The 27,140-nt window shown below is 39.9% G+C and overlaps 1 protein-coding gene across 1 annotated transcript in view; it reads right to left on the bottom strand.

The window, feature by feature from the left end:
• Positions 1-27,140, bottom strand: part of MED27 (mediator complex subunit 27) — a 262,470-nt gene that overhangs the window by 1,814 nt on the left and 233,516 nt on the right. Inside the window, exons 6-7 of the mRNA XM_043985374.1 lie at positions 22,067-22,108; positions 837-914 (exon numbers count right to left, since the gene is read on the bottom strand). Coding sequence (XP_043841309.1) covers positions 837-914; positions 22,067-22,108 — 120 coding nt within the window. The remainder of the gene's footprint in view (positions 1-836; positions 915-22,066; positions 22,109-27,140) is intronic.

The raw sequence follows: 27,140 nt of genomic DNA, 5'->3' as shown, positions 1-27,140 counted from the left end.
GACTTTTTAAACATACCACTGGTTTCCAAACCTTAATTTCAGGCACACATTCTTACATGAACTGGACAAAAACTACCCCACCCAGCTGTCAGCATTTATTTGGAGATGAAGAACCTCATTCAAAGTTAAGTCGTGGCAGATAAGAGCTTGGAGTATGTTCTTTCAGGGACAGCTTTTCTAATATGAAGAGAAAAAAGAATTTCACTACTTTTAAAGATGGGGCCAGATGCTGTGGGAGTAAGGCTGTGCCAACAAGATGTTAGAACAACCGGTCAATTCAGTCAAAAAATCAGTCAAACCAGGTGCTTAACATTACATAAACCAAACAGCAGGTATGTAAACATTCAGCCTGTCAAATGGTTGTTTCACAGCCTAAGTTTTAATTCTTTTTTTTTGGTGAGGCAATTGGGGTTAAGTGACTTGCCTAGGGTCACACAGCTAGTAAGTGTCAAGTGTCTGAGATTGGATTTGAACTCAGTTCCTCTTGACTCCAGGGCTGGTGCTCTATCCACTGTGCCACCTAGCTGCCCCCATGTTTCAATTTCTTTATAAAATAAAGGCTTAAAATGTTCCTTGGAAGTCAGGCGTTAGTGTCTTGGAAAATATATTCCAATTCTCCCTCTTAATCAGCAATCGGGAAAGATCTGGAAGTTGTACAGGTAATGGTTTCTCATTAATGGTAAATGAAAGGTCCCATTTTCTGGTTTGAGACTTACAAGTCAACTGAAGACAGAAGAAGGCTGTAAGAGCTATCTTTCAAGTCACTATCATCACCATCAACAACAACAATATAGGTGTCAGTGGGGGGAATTTTTTTTTATGCTAAGGCCACTTACCATGAAGGACCTGACCACAACATCTGGCATCTGGGGCAACTGATAGTGGAGGAGGGCAGTGGTGGCATGATCTGTCACCTGAGTGAGAAAGAAGAAAAACACGTGAGTTAGGGCCACTCTAAACCAAATCAAGAGAAAAAACATATAAAGTTCATTTTCAACATAGCAACATTTCAAGTAGTACATATAGACAAGGATCGGATAATTAGATGTGTTTCAGATGATTTCCCTTTCCAACCCAGGAAACTGTTACCCTGTTCTTTACCTGATAAATACCTATATATTGCAGTGCAGTTTTCTTAATTCACTTAAGACACTGCCAAGATTCCTCCTCCTGAAATTGGAAGACTCTCAATATATTTATATTATGTTCAACTTATTGACCTCCTGTGCTTCCAAATGAATACACTCACTGAAAATGATTGTTACCGAAATACAGACTACCTGAAAATTATTACCAAAATACAGTCACTTGAAAAAGTGAGGCTGGTGCTCCTGGCATCTAGCTAAAGCATAGAGGCCCACCCTTTATGACCTGCTGATTAGCCGGTTGAGAGGGTGAGGAAGTAGAAAAGGTGACTGGTGCAGTGGAAAACAGATTTGGGCAGCGGACTTGAAACCTGAGACCTTGTTAACCCACTAGTTGTTCATATAAGGAGGGATTGAGTCTCTACTTGTATATTTGTGATGGTGGCTATAGAAGGTCCCCATTCCCAGGTAAATCCTTTACCTAACTACTCCAAGTTTTGATTTTATCAGCTTTTTCCATCCCACCACTGCCTGGGAGAGCCAAGGTCTTGGGATCAGAGAGTCTTGGGCTTGCAAGGTTCTCTAAGGTCATCTGGTTTGTTTTTGAGAGGAGGAGTGCAGAGGCCCTGAGGGATGAGGTGACTGAGGATCTCCAGATAAGAAGTGGCATAATCAGTAGGGAGCTTTAGCTTTGTCTCTAAGTCATTGTTCTCCAACCTCTCTCTCTGGCTAAGTTCTCACCTGTAAAAATATGCTGGGAGATCTGCAAGTAAACTATCAGGCCACACTATAATTCAGAAGAAAACTTGGAACTGACTAGAAAGATCTTCCCCTAGACCTCTCAGCACAGTTACCAAGGCTCTACTTGAACATGCAGAGTTCAAACCATGCAGATGGCATTTCTGATGCTGGCCAGCAGATGGGTCAGCAGGCTGACCAAATTTAGTGCTTTTCTTTTCTCTAAAGGCTTAATTTGAAAGAATTTCCCTTTATTTGCTCGGATGACAGATTTTTTTCAGGGCTGGAGAGCTAGTTAATTGCTTTCATTTCCCATCTAGTCAGTTACAGCCATTTTAATAGAAGAAAACAAAGCTGACTAATTTTTTGTATTCTTTCCATACTCCCGCCCCCAATTAGTTCTTGGATTCCTAGATCACAGCCCAGAGATAAAATGTCCACTGGATTTCAGATACATTCTTAACCATGGTTGTCTTCTTAAACATCAAATATCTTTTTCTTATTTTACACTTTTCAGTAACAAGGTTGGTTCTAATTTTGCACCCAAGACATAGGAAAACATGCCTGGGGGTGTGGTGGGGGATGGAAGAACAAATGCTATTAACTAATTCAAATTAATTTCAGCATCAGCACATAGATGTGGGTTCTATTATAACAGGAAGCTAATGAAATTCCACAAGCAGATAAAAGGTGCCGGGGTAGTGGAAGAGCACTTAGATTCTGAACAAAAAGGAGGTGATTCATTGCACAGGTAAGTGCTGGGAAGGAGAGAAATGCCTCTAAAAGATCAAAGTGGGAGCCAAACACAAGGGAAGGCCGGGGAGGGAAGGAAGGAGGGAGGGACAAATGGAACAGTGACAAGAGACTTTGCTAGGTCGAACCCAGCAAAGAAGAGAGGAAGAAAGAAAAATGAGAGAGAACAGAAAACGACTGTGAGGGCACTCAGTGAGGGTGGGGACGGCAGAAAGAATGGCCTGTTCTAAACAGGAGGGTGGAAAGAAAGAGCAATAAGTGGGGTTTTATGAATGGCAGTATCATTTCACCCCAAGCTAAGAAAAAAACTTGCAGATTCTATCTCATTTGGGGATACATTTTCTCCCCTTGCTTCTCAGTGGGAATTGTCAGATATTTTATTTTGTGTGAAGGGCGACATCTTCCATGTCACACAGCCAACAGATGGACTTTGCTTTATAAATCATACTTTCATAGTTGTCTAATACAGCATCACCCCCCTATTTAACCAAGATTAGGGCATCCATAGCATTGTCCTGGGGAGCCACAAACTCAGTAGAGAGCTACAGGTCAGGTCTAGAGACTGCAAAAGGGAGAAAGCTGAGCTGCCACTCAGCACATTTGGGGGTGAGGAGAGTCAGTCAAAACTCCATTCTACAGATGAGGAAATTGTGACCAGGAGTTAAGGAACATGCCCAAGTCACATGGCTGCAGCTGGCGGAGATGGCAAGAAAAGAGACCACATATATAGCCCCTCTTCAGCACCTCAGCTGATAAGCAGGGAAGGAACTCAAACTCAACAAGCCCCTGAGCTCCTCATCTTCCCCAAACCCTCCCCATTTCTTAATTTCCTTATTTAGAGTGAGAGCATCCTCTTCCTCCTCATTCTTCCCAACATTCTCAACACTTGTGTTTTCTGCACACTTGCCTCCCATCCCTCCATTTCACCGCCCCAATCCATCTCCAATCCATCCCTTCTCTTCAGCCATATGGCTGCCATTCTGGTTCAGGCAGATCACTCATTTCTTGCCACAACCTTTTAAGTGGTCTCCCTGCCTCCAGTCTCTCTCCTTCACACAGCTAGCTGCCAAATGGATACTCTTAAAACAAAGGTTTGATCATGTCTCTCATTCAGAAAGTTCAAGTGACTTCCTATGAGGTAGGATAAAATACCAATGCATCTTCTTGACTTTTAAAGCCTTTCACAGTCTGATTATGGCCAACTTGTCCAGGCTTACTCCACATCATGTTCCATACATGCCATGCTCAAGTCAAAGTGGCTTGTTTGTTATTCTCTCTACATGACTTCCCACCCCCCAGCTCTGGACAGCACATGATGTTCTCGATGTTTGGAGCATTCTCCTTAACCACACCTCACAGGATCACTTAAAGGTCTCCTCCTACAGGAAGACTATATAGATTCCTTCCAGTTCTTAATGTCCTTTCTTCAGAAAGTATTTTGTATTTAATTTTTTAAGCACGTGGTTTTTTTTCTCAATAAAATGAGCTCCTTGAGGGCAGGAACTTTTATTTTTAATCTCTATATCCTCAGTGCCAAGAACAGTGCCTGCCTGGTACACAGTAAGCATCTAATAGAAATTTGTTGACTGAAAACTATTACCCAGGAAAGAAATGGCCTTTACAGCCAGTAATGGCAGGTCCAGGACTAGTTTCTTGTCTCTTATTCCAGTGATCAACCTACTACACCATACTGCCTTAAATGAAAAAGGAAGAGAAAGCCTGTTTAAATAAACACCAGCATTGTTTAGTCAAATGTGCAGATAACAATAATGCTGATGCCACAGCTGAGTCCTTAAGGGAATGGGGACCCTCTATAGTCACCATCACAAATCTGCAGGCAGAGACTTAATCCCTCCTTGTATGAGTCTCTCACCCTAACTTCTGGGGTTCAGTAAGCAGATGGGAGTTCAGCAAGATATTTCTCCTTATAGCCTAACTCTTAAAAGTATTTCTTTTTCCCTGGAGCTTGATAGAGTTTTCTTCATCTTTAGTGTTCAGGAAAACAAAAGAGAGGGAGGACACATGCAGAAAATCAGTTGTTCGAAGGACAGGGAGAGAGGAGGAATAAAAAGAATGCCTCATAACGGCAGACACCAGGTGTGATTTTAGAAAAGCAAGACCCTATACAGTTAATAAATTGGGGTGGATGTGTAGATAATGCCTCCTCTTAGCCCTGGGGCAGATGGCAACCATGCAATGGATTTGGAATGGGATCCAGAATTTTGAACAAGCATACTTCTTTTCTGTCATACAACCTTGCAAATAACAAAACATTTTTCAGAGCACTGCCTGAACCTCACCTTTGCACTCATCACATTCTCTTTAGTTTTTTACTTATTTATGCACGTCTTAATCCCCACTCACATTTACATAATGCTTTATGGCACAGGAATCACAATAACTCTGAAGAAACTAGTGGGAATCACTATATCCTTCTTTTATCATTGGAAGCTGGAATTCAGAGAGGTTGGGCAGCTTCTCCTGGTCACACAGCCTCAGACTTGTTTTCCTTATCAGTGTAGGCTTTTAATATCAGCGTTCCTAAGAATTACAGAATGTGCTCATTTACAGTAGTCAACCTGATTCATATGAGATCTCATGTGTTTCTCACATGCAGCTAGAGAACAGATAGGATTGCTACTGTAACATCAAAGGCCCCATTGATGTCAATATGTCTTCTAGCTGTACCACACCTCCCTATACTGTGCAGTCCTTACCCATGTCCTCCCATGAATCCTCCACAGAGATCTACCACAAGCCCTGGAGGCTCTCCTCTCAATGCTCAAGCTGTCTGCCTGCTCTTTTTGGCTCTAGCTAGATGAGTGGCCTGCCTTCTTTTCTGTGACTTCTTGAGCACAAGCTATTGTTGGTAGCCTACTGCAGGCCACCTTTATCTGCTGCCTGACTCTCTTTGTGTCATAACAATGTCGATTCTTCTAAGGCAGAGACATTTCTCCATTTGCAGCTACAGAGCATCACTGGGAGAATGTGTTAAAATAAAGCCCCATCCGGCATTTCAGGCTCTTCGCAAATGGCTCCTTCCTACCTTTCCAGTTTTCTTACACCTGGTCCCCTTCCACACGCACTAGGGTTCAGCCTCTTTGCCATTCCTCACCTACAATGGCCAACCTTCCGTCTCCACACCTTTTTCCCCTTCTCAGCTCAAGTATCACATTTTGCAGGAGGTCTTTCCTGGTTCCTCCAGATGCGAGTACCTTTCCCGATGAGACTAACTTCCATTTATTTTCTATCTTATAGGCAGCGACTTGTAAGTACACAGTTCTCACTTTTGCAAATTCAACTTAAAATTAAGTAAAGAATTCTGAAAGAAATCTGCATTCCACAAAACACCTATATTATCTTTACTGTCTAGTACTGTTCTCTCTCTCCTGTCCCTAGGCTTGGAGCCCCAGGTCTCCCCCATCCCCCCCTCCAAAAAAAACCCCAACCACCTCCAAGTGAAAGTAGAAGAATGGAGGCAATGTGCTGGATCAGGGGCTTGGCTTCAGATCCCCAGCTCAGAGAGAGACTTTTGCCCTGCTGTCTGAGCATCCTCTGCACTAGGGTACCTCTGGCTGGTCCTGGTTTCCACCTGCTGCATCCATGTCTGTCTATCCTTCACCCTCACCCCCATCCTGTGTCTGGCTCTGTCCCCAGCCCCTCCTCCTCTTGTTCTTGTTTCTCTGTCTCTGGTCCCAACATTTGAGGGGAAATTCATAAAGTGATATATAAGTCTGCAACATGTTTCCATAAATGAGAACTATCTGTACACACATTTTTATTCCCTTAGCATGTATGTTCTCTGAGGGCAGGGTCTCCCCTCCCCTTTTCTTTTTATACACAGAAATGAACATAATGCCTAGCATATAGTAAGCACTTAATAAATGCTTGTTGACTAAAAAATTGTTCTCTTCTACCAGGGAACACATGAGATCATTGGATGTGAACTATGTTTGTTTTGCTTGACTATGTATATTTGTTACAAGGGTTTGTTTTTAGTTTTTCTTTTAAACTGGAAGGAGATGGGAGGGAGAAAAATTAAATGTTTGTTCATTTTAAAATAAAATGACAAAGCCAAACAAAAAGGAAAAAACCCCAAATATCTTGGTAACCACATTGGTCAGTTCTTTCAGTATGTGGGGTATGGTTTATGTGGGCCAAGTGACCTGAATTCAAGGGCAACTAGGTATACCCTCACTCTCACTATTTCCTAATTTGTCTTGGGGATCAGCCAAGGATAAATAAAAGGATAGTGAGAGAGGACTGTCACCTCCAGCTCAAAGGTCTTCACTCCTCTCTCCCTTGTCTACTGTCTCAACAACTGCCTAGGCACCCAGCCTCAAAAACTTGGGACTCAGCGGACTTTTCTCTTGTTCTCACCCCAGGAGAGGGTGGTGGACAAATTCTTTTGATGGTACCTCCACAATATTTCTCATATCCTTTTGCATATGGCAAGTCCTTAACTAACCTTAATTGAACTGATGACCTGTTTTTTCTTCTGTACTGCAATGACTGTTATGACCATTAGTGGGTAGTTGCAAGACCCTGGGCTGTGGTTGAGTGAGGAATGATTTGTGAATTGAGCTTGGAAAATTGTGCTTTCAACAATCATGTTATGCATCCTTTTTTTCTTAAAGTAACAATGATATATATTATCTGTGATGAATGAAGCTAAAAGAGAATTAGAGCTTTCCCTTACAAAATCAAGAAAAAAAAGTGGCTCCTATACATTAAAGATAGGAAAATAAAAAATTAAAATTAAATTAAAATTACACATTAAAAATAGGAAAAGTTAAGTATCCAAGTGTTTAGAAATTACTTGTTTAAGAGAAGGGTGGGAGAGTCAAGATCTCTTTGCCCTCCATACTCTATCTGCTTCTAAAGAACACAGACTTTACCTGGCTCTTACATTTACCTTGTTTTGGGAGGGACCATACAACATAGATGGCAGCATGCATTACAGTGAAGTGTTCTCGGCTCTAAGTCAGAAGAACTGGTTTTACTACTAACTAGCTGTATGACCACAAGCAAATGATTTAAACTTTCCAAACTACAATTTGCTTCTCTGTAAAATGGGGGAAGTAAATCTGCCTACCCTCAACAGGGCTGTTGTGTGGAGCAAATGAGAAAGGAGAGAACAGATGTGAGAACACAATGAAAACCAAAGCATGCAGTACAAAAATGGAAGGGGTTATCACTGTTGCTTAGTGAGTTACAAGCTCTGTGGAAGGTACATTGGCCTGGGCCACCACGCTGAGCACACATGCACCCATCCTGCTCCGAGTTACCACACTTGTAAAATGAGAGGACTGGAAGGTAAGGTAAGGAATTTAAGGCTCCCATCCCTATAATCCTAAGGGAATGTAAAACAGGTACCACATGATAGATTTATGACAATAGGTACTGTCAACCACATATATTTATCTTTTCACTGAGGAAAGGAGAATATGGGGTGACCTTCACGATTCTCAAGTCTTATCAAGTATCTCAGACCAACAAGGCATGAAGAGGCTGTCTGCTCTAGTCTAAACAGACTTGTTCACACAAGTTTGTATTTATGCAAGCCCTTGGGGAAACTCCTGTTTCCTTAATTTCCACTTTCATCCTTCCCCTAAGTGAAATTGAGAATACTTCTTCAAAAAGAACAAGAGAGCCCAGGAAGGTAAGTGGGGCAGCTGGGTTCTTGCTTGTATTCTGGGACCCCCACCTGCTGCTCTGATGTTGCTGTTTTCTATTTCTTCAAGGGTCCTAGGCCATCTGAATTCTGATTATTTATTTATTTATTTGTTTATTTTTGTGGATGGAAGGTTAAAAATAGCTCAGAGAATTCTGATGTGAACCTTGGACATTTTTGACACAGTACTGCTCTTTGTGCAGAAAATCTGTAAGCAACTTCTACCATTTCAATGGACTTCATGAGCTCTAACTGTAGCTAGTAGGCAGCAAAGCCAAACATTTGCAATCTGTGTGCACCATATTCTGTTCCCTCATTTAGGGAATACAAATTAAATTGGAAGGAGCACTTCCTTTAATGCCATGTAGGGATTAAGGCTCCTCCTAAGAGTTTAATAACTGAGGATCATCCCACTCTTGCCCAAAGTGCTCTCCCTCATCCCACCTCTTGCAGTGATCAAGTCCAAGCTACCAGAAAGATCATGACAATCCAGTCGCCATCCCTGGGACCCCCCACACCAGGAATCTTCCCTGGCTCTGATTTCCTGCTTGTTTTGTTTCCCTTCTTTTAGAACATAAGCCCTTGAGAACAAGAGCTGCCTCCCTTTTGTGTCCCCAGAACTTGACATGGTACTTGTAAATGCTTGTTTGCTGGTTCATTCATTCATACATTCATTTATGGAATCGTTGAACTTGAAGGAGAAGGGACTTCAGGTGTCATCTAGTCCAACCCCTTCAAAGATGAAGAAACTAAGAGACAGCAGGGTGAAGTGATTTGCCCAAGGCCACAAAGGAAGTAAGGCAATAGATGGTAGAGATGGGGAGTAAGTGTGCACTGATTTGCCTGAGGTCAAATGCTTTGGTGGTGTGGCAGTGCTGGAGACCTGGTTTTCAACCATTGGCAAGACCTGATAGCTGTATGGCCCTGGTCAAGTCAATCTATGCGCTTCAGTTTTATAATTTACAAAATGGAGACAAAAAATCCACCACACTACCTACCTCATAGGATTGTTATATAAACAAAAGGAGACATCTTTTTATAAATCACTATATGATCCTTACTACCTATGTTGCTTTGGGGACATATCCTCTTATTAGGAAGACTGACCATGAGAATGTTAGTGTGAGAAGAGATCTTAAGGATTATCTTCTCAGAATCTCATCCCCAGAAGTACAAATTCCAGATGTCTTTCTGGTTCTGAAAAATGAATTTATTTCAAATTTCAAAAACTCATTAGTTAAAAATGAAAGTAATGTTTTTAGAGTAAGACAAAAAAGCAGGACAGATTGCTTTCTTTCCAAATAGGTGTTAAAAGTATGGTGGAAAAGAAATAATAGGTTTATTTTATTTTTTATTATGCAGAGCTAGACTCTAATCCATTTCCTAGATTTGCACTCCACAGGTTAAGCAAGCCTAGAAGGCCTAAGTTGGAAATATCTAAGCCTATGGGGGTAGGGATTACCTCAAGAAAATCAATATTGCCTCTTCTGCTTGATGAAGGAGCAGTTTGCAAGGGCTCTGAAGGACTTGTAACTTATCCACCTTAGTCAAAAAAATGCTGCTATCAAATGGGGCCAAAAGATTGTGATTTTCTATTGGTGTGGGAATTTAAGAAGGAAGAAAGGAACAGAGATAGGGTTCTTGGGCAGAAGAGAAAGTTAGCCAAGCACAATGGAAAAAGCATGAAATTGGGTTCTGTCCCTTCCAACTCAAATTCCTATGAGCTTATTGGTTGCCTGGGTTGCACAAGTGAAAATGTGCTCAAAGGCCCTAGTTGCCCCACCTAGCTGACATCATGTTGGGAATTTCCCCGAACATAATCACAGTCACTTCTTTGGGCAAAAATGTTCTACCTCCAGGAGGTTTCTGTTAAGAATCTACTTTCTTCATAAGAACAGATTAATTTAATAGATTAACTGGTTATTTAATTAGAAGAGAGATTGGGATATAGGGCAATTTTGATGTTAGAGAGGACTTAGAAAGGTCAGAATACTAGGAAATTGGCCAGGGAGGTAGGCACTACAGTGAATAAACCTAGCTGGGGACCTGAGTATGTTAAGGGGGGAGAGGGAGGAAAGGTAGAACAAAGCTAGAGTTTGGGAAAGACAAACTTGCTTAGTTTCACAATTTCATTTAGGATTGTACAGAGACATGAGGAACTCTACAAAGGTTTTTTTTTTTTTTAAATTTTTTTGTGAGGCAATTGGGGTTAAGTGACTTGCCCAGAGTCACACAGCTAGTAAGTGTTAAATATCTGAGGCCAGATTTGAACTCAGGTCCTCCTGAATCCAGGGCTGGTGCTCTATCCACTGTGCCACCTAGCTGCCCCTCTACAAAGATTCTTGAGGAATTAAAGAGTTAAGGTGATTAACCCAAGTACCTTTAAAAAAAAGTCTTTGCTGTTTGGAACTATTTCTTTTTTTCTTTCTTTTTTTTCTGTGAGGCAATTGGGGTTAAGTGACTTGCCCAGGGTCACACAGCTAGTAAGTGTTAAGTGTCTGAGGCTGGATTTGAACTCAGGTACTCCTAAATCCAGGGCCGGTCCTCTATCCACTGCGCCACCTAGCTGTCCCTGGAACTATTTCTTAATGATAAAATGCCAGATTCAATTGCAGGGTGCCAAGAAAATAAAAAAAGCTGAAGGCAACTGAATTGTTCTATACTTATTTGGAACAATATTATTTTCAGTAGAAACATCTGGATAGCCATAGAACATCTAAAGATATATGAAGGTTCTCAGGAAAATATGGAGACAACCATGCAGACCATAGGGGAGTGAATGAGAGAACATATACAATCCCAGCTGCTTAGGAAGAAGGCAATGTGATTGATGTTAGTGGAGAGAATCCTGGACTGGAACCTAGTAGACCTGGGTTTCAGTGTTAGCTCTGCCGATAAGTAGTGATTTCTGGGCCATCTATAAATTGAGGGAGTTGGAATAAAATTCTAGGCTCTCTTTAAGCTAGAGAATTCTATGACCTACAGTCTAAGTTCACATAGTGAGTCAGCACTAGAATAGCCAAGTTGAATACTAAGCAGGCTCAGAGGGAGAGTTTCAGAGATCCAGCCTGTCTCCTCATGGTGACCACAGGATTTGCTATAGTTTCTCTGGCTGAGGCTCTTTTTCTGCTTACTGCTTGGGAGGAGCTGCTGTCTTCCCATCCCTCAGCCACAGAATAGGTCACCATTCCTGTCCTGGGGGTTTACATAGTCTTACATAAGTCCTTAAAAAGAAAGAGGCTATAGAAATGAAAAATTACTACTCCATTACTTTTCTAATGCCAGAAAACCACAAACTACTTTCAATGCAATTCATAACGCCTCTAAAAGAGAAAGCAGGATGGGACTCAAATAGTCATCACCAAGGGCAATTCCATTATGTTTTAGTAAGGGTGGTAACAGCCAAGCACCTTATAGTCAGATAGAACCCTCTGGCTGCTAAGGGAGCCTGCTAGAGGAAAAGGACCTTAGGTGAAAGACAGGCATTAAAAACAGAAAAAACAAAACAAAACACCCCTCAAAAAACCACTGGCAGGGGATGGGTAGGATGGGTGTTAAGAATCAATCACTGATTAATCTTTTTCTGGTTTTAGATGCTTAAAGTAGTTGGGAAGTGGGAAGAGGGGTAGGGGGAGGGGAATAGGGCTTTTAGAAGTACATCTAGATGTGTCTAATAAAAGACAAGATGAAATGCTGAAACATTTCAACTGTCTGGGCAGCAGCATAACTGATCCTACTTGGCAGCAATCAGCTGCACAGGCCCCCAGAGCTAAAGTTTAACAAGGCTCACTATTTATACGTTCTGCTTACCCAGCTTATCTGATATAGACAAACCAATGGCCCAGGGAGGGGCTGACCTTCATTCAGGATGACCCTGGAAATGCCCATCTTCTCTCTTTTGCCAAATGCCATCAATACCCCAATATTTGTCTCCTGCATGCATTCATCCTGCATGGTCACTTATTCAGAGATTATTGACAGGAATACATTTTCATATATTAGGCTGATCACTTGTCCTTGCACTGGTGAAAATTGCTCCCTGGGCTTCAATGGGTGCAAAACCCCCTATTACTCTACAAATAAACAATGTGTATGAAGCAAGAATTCAATGCCTGGTAAATAAATGCAAACACAACCATCAGTGATATATAACTGCCTTTCTTCCTTAGGAAACAACAAAAGGTTCTGTTGCTTTGTGGAGGCTACCCTCGTTCAGATTAAGTTTCCCAGACTGTTCCTTGCTAGGGTCTTTCTGGCAAGATTTGGGGGAATTGTATAATAATGGTCTTGTATAAAGAGCTTGTTGAATAAAACAGAACTCTGATTTGCTGTAAAGTCGGAGCTCTGACACACACACAGAGCCTACCTCTTAGCCTTTGAAAACCCTTCATTTATGGCTTTTAATGTGCATTCCTGAAAAGGAAGCCTCGGAGCTGGTGGAGGGAGAACCTAAATATAATAATCACGACTAGCTAGTCAGGTTGGGAAGTCTAAAGTAATGGTTTTACTTAATGCTTATTCACATTTACATTGTCCCCAAATACCACACAATGAGCACTCACATCTATATATACAAAAAGGGTGCACTCCTAGCTCTTTGTGATTAAAAAGATAGTGTAGCCATGAAGGGGTGGTCTCCTTATGTGGGGAGCCATCCTGTATGCAATTTACAACTGAGCAATCCCATTTAGGGATACTGAATTCTTACTAGGGTACTTTAATGCCACTATTAACCCATTACAAACCACCAGCAAACTTTCAGGATGCCAAGTATACCAGGGGTGAGTTGTGGTAAGTGCTTGGTACTCTGAGGTATCTCAATAAACATATCCAGGTAAAATGCAAGCAACTTTAAAGCTGAGGTCCAGTTTGAGGTCTGGAAAAAGAGGCATAACAGAAATCCCAAGGGAGCAAATTTCAGGGCAAAATAGTCATGACCTATAGCTTTGTCAACCAAATGATTAAACATAGATCTATCTGCCATTAAAGATCACAGAATGCCCAATCCTGAAGGAGCTAGCACGTCTTCTGAGGATCATTATTTTAAAAATCAACCCTGGAATCTGTCTGGTCCATTCAGAATCTATTCTTTGAATGGTTTTGGGGTGTGTCACTTGATGTTTTTGTTTTATTTTTGTAAAAAGCTGCCACCTAGTTCACTCAGAATTTCATAAGAATAAAACCAAGGTCCAGAAGAGGAATGACATGCCTAAGATCATTCAATATAGTGGCAAAAGCAAAACCATAACCCCAGGCTCCTTCCCCTGCATGATGCTGCCACAAAGATGACTGATTTGTTGCCATATAAAGAACTAGTTGATCCAAAAGCTATTTTTTTGGGCTTCACTTCTAAGTAAAAAAGCTAAGAGAAGCGTGTGCTGATCCTTATGATCCCGTCTTTCAATTCTCTGCCTGGCTACCTGGTGTTCTACACACCTTGCCTCTTCAGATGTCCAGCCAAGATTTAACACAGTCAGGAGTTCTAGATTCACTCTCATTCTTCCTAAGTTACTGTATAAAAACTCACACTGTGGTGAAATGAGAGGGTTAAAGATCAAACAGTCACTGCACCTGCAGAGTTTAAATGTCAGAAAAATATGAACACACTAAAACCATTCGTGGTTCTTTGTGTTCCTGCCCTTTCAGACAGTCCTCCCCCACCCCTCCCCTTATTTCGGAGTTCCATTCTCTGAATCCACCCTGCTGTAGCTATACTGGCTATAAAAAGCTTCTTCACCCCAGGACGAAGTTCAAGAAGTCCCCAGGGGACCACAGTAAATGATGAGACCTGTTAGCAGTAATGGGTCCACTGAGAGCTGTCCCCAGCCCTAATCCACTTAGACACACTTAGGTGAGGGGTCTAATAAGGAGGGGGAGCAAAGGCTTGGGAATGGTGTCAAAGTTTGAAATAAAAAGGAAGTGCAAATTTAGCTTCCTTTGTCAGGGTTAGCTGCAGGATCACAAGATCCTTGTCCCTTCCTCTCTGACACAGACCACAGGCCCTGGGAGATTCTGACAGGTGTGTGCATGTTTTGTCAGCCCCTGATGCAATCCTTGTGGCATTAATTGGAATTTAGGAACCTGGGCTGGTTCTGCCAGGCAATTCCCTTGTCCTTCACTGTCACATTGAAGGAAAAGACCTCAAAGGGCTTCCTGCCTTCTTAGCATGCTGGGGCCCTTTCTGTGGTGGCTTACTGCTACTATTTGTGGGCAGGAAAACACATGCAACAGTAATTGCAACCACATAATGAGTGGCAAAGGAAGGAAGCCCTAGGGGTTTTTAACACCAAAGCAATGCAGAAGCAAAATTTCTCCAACGATATTACTTTAGCTAGTGCTGCTAGCAAGTTATTCCCAGCTTAGTGGAGCTAGAGAATTACAGTATTTCCTCACTAGCCATTAGAAGGAAACCGGTTTTTGGGGGTTTTTTTTTTGCTTAAACATAAGTATGTTCATAATCATACATTCATGGAACTACTTTATATCAAAGATAAAGTAGCTTCTGTTCCCACAAGCCTTCTTAAATAACTTGATAACTTCATTTGCTAATGTAATAGGATATGATATCATATGATATCATATGATATAATAACTGTTGATAAGCTCAGTCGATAAATGAACTTACTACAAATTACTATACATAAATGGGCAGAAAAAAAAATAAGAGCCTGAAAAGGAATATTTGGGATTGACTAGTAGGAGAGCATTACTACAGAGAGATTATGTTATAGAACAGTATTCTCCAGATGGATGAGAAGAGCAATATGATTTGATACAAAAGTAAAGTGGGCAGCTGGTTGTGGTAGGCCAGTCAATCCTAAAAAGGATAGCTCTAGTTAGGTATGTGCCCAACACCTATCTTTCACTGTTTTTACCCTGAAATCATGTTTGGTGAAGAGACAGGGGTAAACCTCATAGCAGACTGCTCCAAAAAGTGAGGCCATACTTACCAAGTCCATATCCAGTACTAGCTGTGTTCTAGCTTTTAACAGAAAGTAGAAGGTTCAAGGCATGGTTGGTTGGTTGAGCTTCTGGTGTCTGACCATGAACAGTGAGAATTTACAACTTCTGGTCATCAGCCATATGAATTACATTAATTAAGATGGATAGTATTAAATATACTATGGCCATTTCTACACTGTTTCTTCATCAATGTTACACCGATTTTATCACTATCCAAACATCTTCAGAAAGAATACACCATGTTATGTGGAAACAGACTTCATTACAAAATCCAAACCCTTTCCATGGCAATAATTAGTTCAAAGCTTTATTGATGAAGGATTATTAAGGTTAACTCTGTACTAGATTACTTTCCACTATGTTCTTATCTACTTGACACAGCAAAGAAAATATTTCACTAGAGAAAAGAAAAGATTCTTTAATCCACTAATTCTTACCTGTCTCAAGAGAAAAAAGGACTTCAATGGTATCTGCCTTTAGTATTTGATGCAGAAGTTCTATAAGCTACACCCAAGTAGCTGACCTTTTATCTTTCTGATTCTAACATTAGAAGTAAAATTATTATATTTTAAATTACATGTAGAATACAGAGGGGGAATTTGGAATTTTAATGTCCATGCATAAATACACTACTAGATAATACTTCTTCCATTTCCTCAGATCCATACATTTTTGCCCTCTGAATTTCAGCTTCCAACCTTACTTAAATTGCAGGCATGGAAACAACAGGAACCTGTAATCCCTTCAAATGGACAACTAATCTTTTTTTTTTCTTTTTTAATGGACATCTAACCTTAAACTCTAGTTCAATTTGAGCTGATAGATTTCCCCTCTCCACTTTTAAACAATGTGTTTGATAGATTATTTTTAGGGCACATGAAATAAAAAAATACAGCACAGTCTACCCAACTCTTTGCTTTACACTTTCTATAACTTTCTAATACATTGTTTCCACCTTGCATTCAAAAATGCTCATAAGGCAAAATATTTTAAAAAGTATGCAAAGACAATGATGTTCTTGAGTAAAGGGTATCTGCATAAAAACTGGACCATTATGAAATTACGAGGTTATCAGTCCATGGTGCTTATTGCCATAAGTGAAGTGATCATCTACTTTTTGTGGAGCTAGAAGCTGGTAATCAATTGCAACACTATAGCTTCCTGAAGTTATAAGACTGGTTAAAAAACAAAAGGGACTCTGCTTTAATGTCCCTAATAATTAAAACAAAGGAAGCAATAGATAATGAGCAGAATTCCCTCTCCTTCGAATGTTTTTCACAAACTACTTGGGAGAAAATTACAAGATAGGATTGCAAGGAAGAAGTGCATATTTAAGACCAAGAATTTGTACATGCTAAACAATGGAATTTCTCCCAAAGATATGGCCACTTAAATAAGAAGGTTAAGATTAAGTACTTGGCTCACTGCAAGAAAGACCAAATTAGAATATACTGTGGTCCTCTAGACAGTGAGGAGTCTATTTTCTTCATTATATGACTGGTTATCTCCATTGCTTAGGTCATGGTGGTAAAGAGGTCATGATCATGGTTTTGATTCTCCCCTCCTCTCTAGTTAGCTTTGATCTGTTTCATGTCTATGCCAACTGTGTTATCTTTGGTCATAAGGGGAAATCACTAATGAAAATATTGTGAATCAGTGTTACTCCACCACTACTACTCATTAAGCTAAAATATTATTTTGTACACAAAGACTAGTACATTAAGTACCTAATATCTTCAGACAGTACACTTGACTTGATGACCAAGCACCTTTGTTAGGAACATTTTTAGTTATAAATTAAAGTCAACTATTATCTACATTATGGAAGGAAAGCAAACTTTGGCAAGGATGTTTAAAAATGGGAAAATATGCTGTTTCTTAATTAGTATGAAGAAGTTGACTCCAAATACTGTTGGGGGGAGGGGGGTTGTGGATAATGAATAGCTGGGCAAAAGGTTAGTGAATGGGTAGAAACTTCTATGAGGAAGGGGGAAAAGGGAACCAGGATTTTCTCAGGCTAGATAGGAATGGCTATGGGAAAAGCTCTCAAGCTATATGAACACCAAAATAGTTTGGCATAGTCCATTAATCAATTCTGAAGCATTTATTAAGCACCCAGCATGTTCCAGAAACAATTAAGTGTAGGGATTACAAAGAAATAACAGTCATTGCCTTCAAGGAGTTTACATTTTATGAGATGGAATAGGAGGGATAACAAGTATAGAAAAAAATAAATATAAAATATATTCAAGGAAAATGTCAAGTCATTTTTAGAATGGGTACTAGTATCTGGAAAGGCTCAGAAAATCCCTCACATGCAAGTTTTGAAATGAGCTAGGCATTCTTGGAAGTAGAGGTGAAGAGGGGGTATATTATAGGAGAAATAGCAACTAGTTCAGCTTAGAATGTAGAATATATAAAAAGTTAGTATTGCAGGATGTGCCTGGAAGAGTAGGAAGGTGGCAGTCTGTGAAAGGCTGGTTCTAAATGCCGAAGAGAGATGTGCTTTATGAATACCACTTTGGCAGTTTGGGTAAGGATGAAGGTAAAGAGAACAAGTAGGTTAGAGTAATCTGGGCAAAAGGTGAGAAGAGCCTGAAGTAAGTTTGGGGCCATATGAGTAAAGGAGATGGTGCAAGACATGATCAAATGAATGAATAAATGAATGAATGAAGCATTTATTAGGCTTTTCTATGTGCAAAGCACTAGGGGTACAAAAAGAAAAGACAGTCTCTGCTCTCAAGCAAGGAACTCACATTCTAATGAAAGAGACAACATACATGGAAGGTTTCAGAATCAAGTCAGATAGAAAAGTCCCATGGTTCTTAAGAGTTCTGCATGTTCTGCAGCAAAGCAGATAATAATTGTGTGTGTGTGTGTGTGTGTGTGTGTGTGTGTGTATGTGTAGGGGTTGGGGGGGAGTGGGGGTAAGGCTTAGCAACTGAATGGGCATGTGGGGTGAGAGAGAATGAAGAATTGAGGAAGAGTCTGAGTTTATGAACTTGGGTGACTAAAAAGGTGGTACCCTCAAAAGAAACAGGGTAGTTAGGAACATGGTTGAGCTCTTGGGGAAAAGATAATGAATGCTGTTCAGACATGTTGAGTTTGAGATACCTATGGAATGTCCAGTTGGAATGGTTATGAATCTGGGTGACTTGAAGGATGGTGGAGCCTTCAAAAGAAATAGGGAAGTTAGGAGGAGGGCTTGTCTCTTTTGGGAAAAGATAAGTGTTGTTTAGACATGTTTAATTTGAGATAGTTATGGACTATCCATTTGAACATATCCAATAGGTAGCTGGTGATGTGAGATTGTAGCTCAGAAGAGAGACTAGGACTGGATATGTAGATTTGTGAGTCATTTGCATAGAGATTATAATACAATTCAGGGAAGCTAATGAACTCACCAAATGATATAATATCTATTATGTGCCTAATATCCTTTAGGTCAGGGAGAGTTGGGTTTTGTTTTGTTTATCACTTCTGTATCTCTAGAGATTTAGGTTCATAATCTTAGCATTATCCTGAATTCCCTACTTCTCCTTACTCCACATATCCAATCAATTGTAAAATCTTGTCATTTCTACCTTTATAACATCTCTCAAACCCATTGTCTCCTCTCTACTCACAAAGTCACTAGCTTAGTTCAGGCCTTCATTCCAGCTCACCTCATGAGAGATGTCAAACATGTGGCCCACAATATCCCAAGTGTGGCCTGAAGATTAAAATATAATTGGGAGATAGTTAACAAATTAAATAAAAGTACAATAAAAATAGATAATGTTACATTTTAAAATTTAGTCAATATGTGACCTGCAGGGATCTTTATGTATGGTTAATGGCCCCCATTTCTATTTGAATTTAACATCACTGACCTAGATTATTTGGTCTACCTGACTCCGGTCTCTCACCAATCCAATGCATCCTATACACTCATGCCAAAGTAATTTTCCTCAAGTGTAGATTTTATCAAGTGACTCCTTTAGTCAGCCAACTCCAGTGGCTTATATCCTCTAGGATAAAATACAAATTTCTGTTTACTCTTTAAAGCTCTATACAACCTGGATACATTTAGCATAATAATTTCCCTCTTAATACCTTTTAATTTTTTGAATGTTTTTGCTTTCTCAGATAATGTGATTATAACTCCTGCTTTTTTGGATTCACTTGATGCATAGTAAAATTTGTTCCCATCCTCTCAGTTTTACTCTGTGTGTATCTGTTTTTAAAATGTATTTCTTATAAGCAGCAGGTTTTGTTTCTTATGCAATTTGTTACTCTTTTTCATTTCATTGGATTGTTTAATCCATTCACTTAGGAATGGTGTGCTGTGGTTCCAGGTTCTCTTCAAATTCCACAAGTTCCTCCAGCTCATCAAGACTTGGATTATTTTCTTTTGTTTTGCAGTATTTATTCACAGAAGAATGAATTCACTTGATTTGGAGGTCATATTTTCTTGTTATTCAGTGTTTTCCCTGTTGATTTATCTGCTAATGTTCAAGGTCTTTGAGTTTTCTTCTTCCCAAGATTTTTGGTAATTTCAGGCGTTCCCCCACCCCCCTTATTTTCTACTATTGTTTGCTTCCTGACTCCCTCTCCTCCAATGGAGGTTCCCTTGTAGGCTAGGTCTCAAAGAGTGTTAGCCTTCTCCCATATTGGGCAATTCAAGTTCACCAGCCTAGGTCTCTGACTCAAGTGATTTCTGGGTGGATAAAATTGGCCCCAGGTAGTTGCTGAGTACTGTCCTTTAGGCTTTGTGGAATATTGCACAATCCACCTTTCCTTCCCTCCAAAAGTATCCTGTCCTATATCCCTTTGTTCCTTGGTTCTCTGGGCCAGCACTAGTAGTTCAGAGAGCTGTTATGCCAGAACCAGCAGTTTGGGGCTGTACAGAACTGTAGCTATCTGGCTGTCACAGTTCCTAGCAGGCCTTTGCTTCTGAAGGGCTCCTGCTGCCATGCAGCAAACTTTCACTGCCTGGGAGACCAGAGTTTCCCTAGCACTGGAATGAGGGGAGACACACTGAAGTATGGGGTTTTGTTAAAAGCCTATGTGGGGGCAGCTAGGTGGTGCAGTGGATAGAGCACTGGCCCTGGAGTCAGGAGGACCTGAGTTCAAATCTGGCCTCAGACACTTAACACTTACTAGCTGTGTGACCCTGGGCAAGTCACTTAACCCCAATTGCCTCACTAAAAATAAATAAATAAATAAACAAACAAACAAACAAACAAATAAATAAATAGCCTATGTGGTGGGATATTTGGTTCTGCTAATGCAGCCTTGGTGGGAGGCAGAGGAGGAGTGCTGAATGAATACAGGATCAGTGAACAGCAATTTATTGTTTTTTACCCTCTTTTGGATTCTGGGTATGGAGACAGCTGAGGCTGATTTATCTTTGATGCAGAATTTCTTTTTTTAGAGAGGTCTAGGGGATCAGATAAACGATTTAGTTATCCATCTTGTTTGCTCATATGATCGAGAAGTCTACTATCTGTATACAAACTATTTTTCCAGCCTCATTAGACATTACAACCTCTCCATCACTCATCAATTCAACTAAACCTTCCTTCTCTCTGTTGCTCCTACACAATACGACATTTCCATTTCCATTTGGACTGGCTGTTTCTAATGCCTGGTACACAGTCCCCTAGGAGTTCCTCTTTTCCTTTAAGATGTCCCTCAGGTACCACCTCTCACTACCTGAGGGCTTTTCTGAACCCTTCCCCCCCAACTACTAGTGGGATCCCTCCAAAACTACAATCTATTTAACTACTTTATGTGTGCACACGTGTTTATTAACTTTATGCTAATTTTATATGTATATATTTCATAAGTACTTGTTATCTCCCCCAATGGAATGTAAGCTCACTGACAGCACAGATTGCTTCATTCTCTATACCTGAATACCCATTGACTAAAACAGAGCTCAGAGCATAGCCAGTACTTGCTTATGCAGAAGCATACTGGTAACCCATAGTAGGTCACCAGTACAGGGAGGATAACTGAACCTATGGGAGCTGATGAAGTCACTGAACAAGAAGGTATAGAAAGGTTTAAGTGGCTTAGGTAGGACCTAGAGGTACATCAGCAGGGGTGTAATATGTATAAACATCTGGGAAAGAAAACTGAAAAAAAAGCAAGTAGACACCTGGGAAACCACAAGAGGGAGAGGATCCAAGAAGACAAGGAGGTAAGCTATCAAAAGGTCAAGAAGATCAAAGACTAAGGAAGGTCACTATCTGGCATTTAAGGAGATCACTGGCTATTTTGGAGAGATCTTTACATTCTGTTGTTATGCAATAAACACTATTTTGACTATCAGACATCAGAATCTCTTTATAGGTGGCACAGAGTGTTAGGTCTGGAGTCAAGAAGACCTGAGTTCAACTCCAGTCTCAGACACTTACCAACTGTATGACCTTGGGCAAGTCACTTAACATGTCAGCCTCAGTTAAAAAATGGGGATATAGGGCAGCTAGGTGATGCAGTGGATAGAGCACCGGCCCTGGATTCAGGAGGACCTGAGTTCAAATCTGGTCTCGGACACTTAACACTTACTAGCTGTGTGACCCTGGGCAAGTCACTTAACCTCAACTGCCTCAAAAAAAAAAATGGGGATATAGTAGCACCTCCTCAACTTTAAAATGGGAATATAATAACACCTACCTCCCAGGGTTGTTGTGAGGATCAAATAAAATAATTGTAAAGTGCTTTAGCGCAGTGCCTGGCCCATAGTAAGGGCTATATAAATGCTAGTTATTGCTATTACTAAAGCATTCATTAGAAATCTAAACTCCAATAGCAAAGCCGTCAGTTTCACAAACTTCTTAAGCAAGAAACAAAAATCAAAACTTACCTTTTGGAATACCTGATAGTTAGACTTGGACCATATGTCAAGCTGGAAAAAAAAAAAGTAAAAATGATTAAGATCAATTATACTACTTGAAGCTGTAACTGGCTGTATCTGTTACTTGGCTTGAAAAATCAGAAATCCAAATGATTAAACTATTTAAATAGAGGACAAAGCAATTTAACTCAACAGAAAAAAGAACTCAACAGGAATGGAAGAACTTGAATTCTAGGCTTGACTTTGCCACCAAACTACTGTGAGATCTTGGGCATGTTACTTCCTGGACATTCCCTATGATACTAGATATTTTTAAAGATACTTCTTAGCTCTAGACTTTACAACTCTATCAATTACCCCTATTGCCTACAATGAAGCTTTAGACTTTGTTTTTTAAAAAGAATTTGGACCTAAGCTATCTTCTAGTCTGGTATTAGAATCATTTTTTCCTCCAAGGAAATGACCTGGGGAATCCAACTCTCTAAGAAAACTAAGGTAACAGTCAGTCAGTCAGTCAACAATCATTAAATGCCAAGCATTGTACAAGTGCTGAGAATATAAATATAAGCAAAAAGATAGTTCCTGCCATCAAGAAGCTTACATTCTAATGAAGAAGACAATACATAAAAGAAAACTGAAAAGGGAGCAGGGAGAATGTAGCCTACCTAGGGACATAATGGCTCTGGGGGACAGAGGATACATGTGAGGTGTGGATTCCAGAGCTGAAGGTATTTTTTAGGATGAAGAGGTTTTGGAGGCATGATAGAATAGCCCAAAAGCAAGCAGCCTGATAGGAAATGAGGGGCTGGCTTGCCTGAATGTGCTCCTTAAATGGAGAAGGGAAGTAATTTATCATAGAACTCCTAAGTACCAAATCAGTCCTCTTCTACTAGCCCATGATGCCACACAAAATACTTTCCTAACCTAATTTTAACTAAAGATTTTGGGGTGTCATGTGCCCACATGGCAAATAAATACCTTGTCAATGCTTCAAGTTTGAGAGTTTGGGACAAATTAAGTAAGACAGAAATATATCAACAGTGTGGTGTTAGCTCATGGATGCTGTAGATTAAAAGAGGAAGCCAGCAATGCGTCCCTTGGGTACTAAAAATCTCCTTTAATAAGGGTTTAAGATTATAGTAAATTGAAACACCTGGTCAATGAGCCTCTTCGAACTTCTTGTTGGGGTTGACCGGTGGTCAGGGTGGAAATGGGAGACATGGATGCTTTGCCTTAAATTGTGCTATTGATTCTAGAGCACAAGTGAGGCCAAGAAGCATTCAGGCGGGGGAAAAACCACTTAGAACATGTGAAGCCAAAAAAATGTTTCTAGATAAGCCTTTTGGCATTCCCTCAAATCACTCCTTAGTTTACACATCTGTGAAATGCAAGGTCTGGACAAGATCACTTCTGAGGACCAGTTAAAGTCTACAATTTCTCAAATTTAACAGTATGGATCTTTAGTTCAATATCTTAACTTTCATGCAGAAAAGTGAGTTTGGGGAAGAAAAACACTTTGCTGCTCCAGATTTAAAAAAAAATTCTACTGTTTCATTTTACCATTCTAGATACTCCAATAGTGAAAAGTTACAGAAAAAATTGCATTCCTAAAAACACATTGACCGTACAGCAAAATTCCATATACTAGCTGCTTTTCCATGGGGTCCCAATAGGAAATGAGATGACTAACCATATTCCCACCTTCTCCCTCTCCTTCCCCTCTTTCCCCAAATCTGGGGTCTAAGGTGGGGCCTGATAAGCACATCAAGGTTAGGGCACTAATTCAAAGTAGTGTGTGGATCTGAAGGGCTGCCAGGCTAACCCTACATGTAGGCAGGCATATGGGTAGCTCTGTGGTATAACTTCACAACATGTCAATAGATCTGTATCTTCAAAAACCCCACTTCATTGGTCTGCTCCAGTGTGTGTACAGAGGGTCTCTGATAGCATAACTGTATTAGGGAGAGGGAGTATGAAGCAAGATGGAACAAGGTATTCTAAGCTCTCAGCATTCACTAAAAACACTACCATGGGGTTAGTTTATTAGCTTATCTAGAGGTTCCTCCAGAAATAGATCCTGAGAGAAGTTATAGAGGATAAGTTTGACTCATTTCTAGAACATGGTACACTCACTATATAGGAAAACTCATTGGGGAGCCTCAGGTGCCTAGAGGAAGAGAACTATGAAAGAAGGGTATATGTGCCAGTGGGTGTGGGAGCACCTGGGACAACAGAGATACCAAAGTACTTAAGTGTTTTGCCAGGAAAAAGATCAGATCTCTTTTGAAGGGAATAAACTGATCCCTATAATTTCACTGTTAACATATTTGACAACTTTCATGGTTCCTTTAAGGGGAAGGAACTTCAATGTTCTGTAAAGGTGAATCTTCAAGTTACATGTACAAAATGCAATCCTTATATTATCCCTACATTATCAATTCTACTGAAATAAACAGCCATTATGTGGAAGCCATATACCAGGGATCATATAGATGCAGCAGCAGCCTAGCCTAGGGCCTCTGGCATATAAAAATCATTCAAGGATTGCAGGATGAATAAGAATGATTTTTTGCATATTTTAGTTCTACCAAAATCATTGTCACTAAGACAAGGAGATACCCAGATTTTAAAACTAACTTTTTGAAATAAGAAAAATGAATGTTCCTCTACTAGGAAACTAAAGTAACAGTCCTTCCATTTTAAGCCTATTTCTTTTTCTAGCTAAAATTCTAGATTTGTCTCCACCTGCTTATCAGCAATGCACAAAGGACTAAGACACAAAAGAGTCAAGAAAAAAGCAAAAAAGGGAATAAAGGCACCACACACAAAAATGTAATTTTTAATATGGAAAAGAAATATTAAATTCTACATCTAAGAACCCAGAAATTGGTTGAATTAAAATAATACCCACTAGAGAGAAATATTCTTAGACATAATTTAGAGATCTTCCCAGCCTACTTAAGGACTTATAAAACAAACCACACACATTCAATGGTAGGCCATTGTTTTTCTTTTTTTTTTTTTCAACAGACGTTTAAATATATCATTCAATGCCTAAAGGACTGCCAAAGATATTTGGGAAAGAAAGATTTAAAATAACACAGTCTATTTACCTGGTGCATATTGGTTAGATTGGAATCCAGTGACAATGGTTTCTCTGTTTTACAATGAATGCATAGCAGGTGGTTTACATTAGATTTTCTGCTATATGCCAGAGACAGACATCTAAATGAAGGTGCTAGAGTCATTGTCCTTCCTTTCTTCAGGGCCAGGAAGATTTCTGAAAATTCTTTTCAGAGGTTCTGTGCTGGTACCACTGAATAATTTATTAGCTTGAGAGCTTTTCAGCTACAAGGGCATGGCGACCAATTTTTTGCTGGTTCCAAAAGTCATGGATAAACATTCTCTGATGTTGGGGGCTGCAAATTTTTAGTACTGAATGAGAATACTTCGAACTACAGTTCTAGTAAAAAGAAAGTGAAGTGCCCTTAAGCAAATAACAAAGGGGTATTAGGAAGACTTAAAAAGACTTGATTATGGTCATTGATAGCTAAATCTGTAATTGGAACTTTTGGAAATTGAATTATACATAGTACTGTGTAGCATAAGGAAATTTTAGGACTATCAATGGGCTACTTCTTAAGCAGAAAATAAACTCCAAAGATTATCAATTACCCTTTGGGGGGCGGGGTTGGGCAATGAGGATTAAGTGACTTGCCCAAGGTCACACAGCTAGTAAGTGTCAAGTGTCTGAGGCTGGATTTGAACTCAGGTCCTCCTGACTCCAGTACTGGTGCTCTATCCACTGCGCCACCTACCTGCCCCAAGATTATCAATTACTTTTTAAAAAATCTGTTCTCATTGTGTACATCAAAACTCCAATGTGCCTTTCTTTTCACATGAGAGTTTACTGCCAACAGGGGAAACTAAAAAACTGAAAACCAACCAAACAAACAAAAAAACACTCATTCAATGGGTATATCCTCTCAAAAGAGAAATCAAGATGTAGTAAAATTGTCAAAAAGGAGATGCCATCAATATTCTAAGGACCTATGGCATGTGCCATCTACCCTGCAGCTGCACCCTTAAGACTTTCAGGTCTTTCCATTTATTCTGTAGCTGTACTGTCTCACATGTATCATCTCCCTCAAGTTCCATTTGTATACTCACCACTTAGCATAGTGCCTGGCACACAGTAAGCACCAAATAAACACTTTTCAAGTCATTAATTTTTTTCATTTATTTCATTGATTCACTAAGTTTTCTAATCTGAGGTGCACACTTTGAGGGAGCCTCTCTCAACTGTGTTGCAAGTCTTAGGATTTGAGGCTGGAACCCTTGAGATCATCTAATTCAACCCCTTCATCTTAAATAGGAAGAAATGGAGACCCAAGAGGTTAGGGAACTCAAAAATGGCAAAGATAGTAAGATCCAGATCTTGAATCCATACTCCAGTCCCTGGATTCCAAATACACTGCTCTTTTAAAAATACTTTATGGTGTTTATGTGTGTAAGTTTCACAGATATCACTGCTGAAAATTTAGGACACTTTTAAAAGTTTCATTTGTATGTTCAATTAGGAAAAAAACATATAAGGCAGTAGATGTCAACAGTCAAAAGTTAGTCACAAGTAGATCTTCATAAGAAACTTATTATTCCCCAAGGAGATTTCAACTTTCAAAGCCTATATTTAGTATAAAAAAAGGCAACAGGTGATAAAAGCTCAGGTCTGTTGCAGGGCTAAAAACAACAATGGTAGTCAATTTTTCAAGCTCTAGGGTGACTTAAGTTTCCAAAATAAGAAACTCATATTCAGGCATCTTATATGCCTACCTATCCTCCCCCAGGAAAATAAAAAAGGTGGCAGTAATAGTACTAAAGAATGCATTGTTACAGGTCTATTATTCTTCAACTTTTCACTTTCAATCAAGATACACATTTATAACTAAAAAAAAAAAAAACAACACCCTGCTGAAAGCACAATTTCAGGGCATCCTCTGAATGTGAATTAAATTGGGATTTTTCCCTTCTCTCATCCCCCCCTTCCCATTCACCTCCTTCAACTACCATCCCCCGCCCCACT

The sequence above is a fragment of the Dromiciops gliroides genome, chromosome 2 (assembly GCF_019393635.1).
Source record: "Dromiciops gliroides isolate mDroGli1 chromosome 2, mDroGli1.pri, whole genome shotgun sequence".
NCBI classification, from domain to species: Eukaryota; Metazoa; Chordata; class Mammalia; order Microbiotheria; family Microbiotheriidae; genus Dromiciops; species Dromiciops gliroides.
Note: the sequence above shows the minus strand (reverse complement) of the source record. Positions and strands in the feature narration are given on the sequence as shown.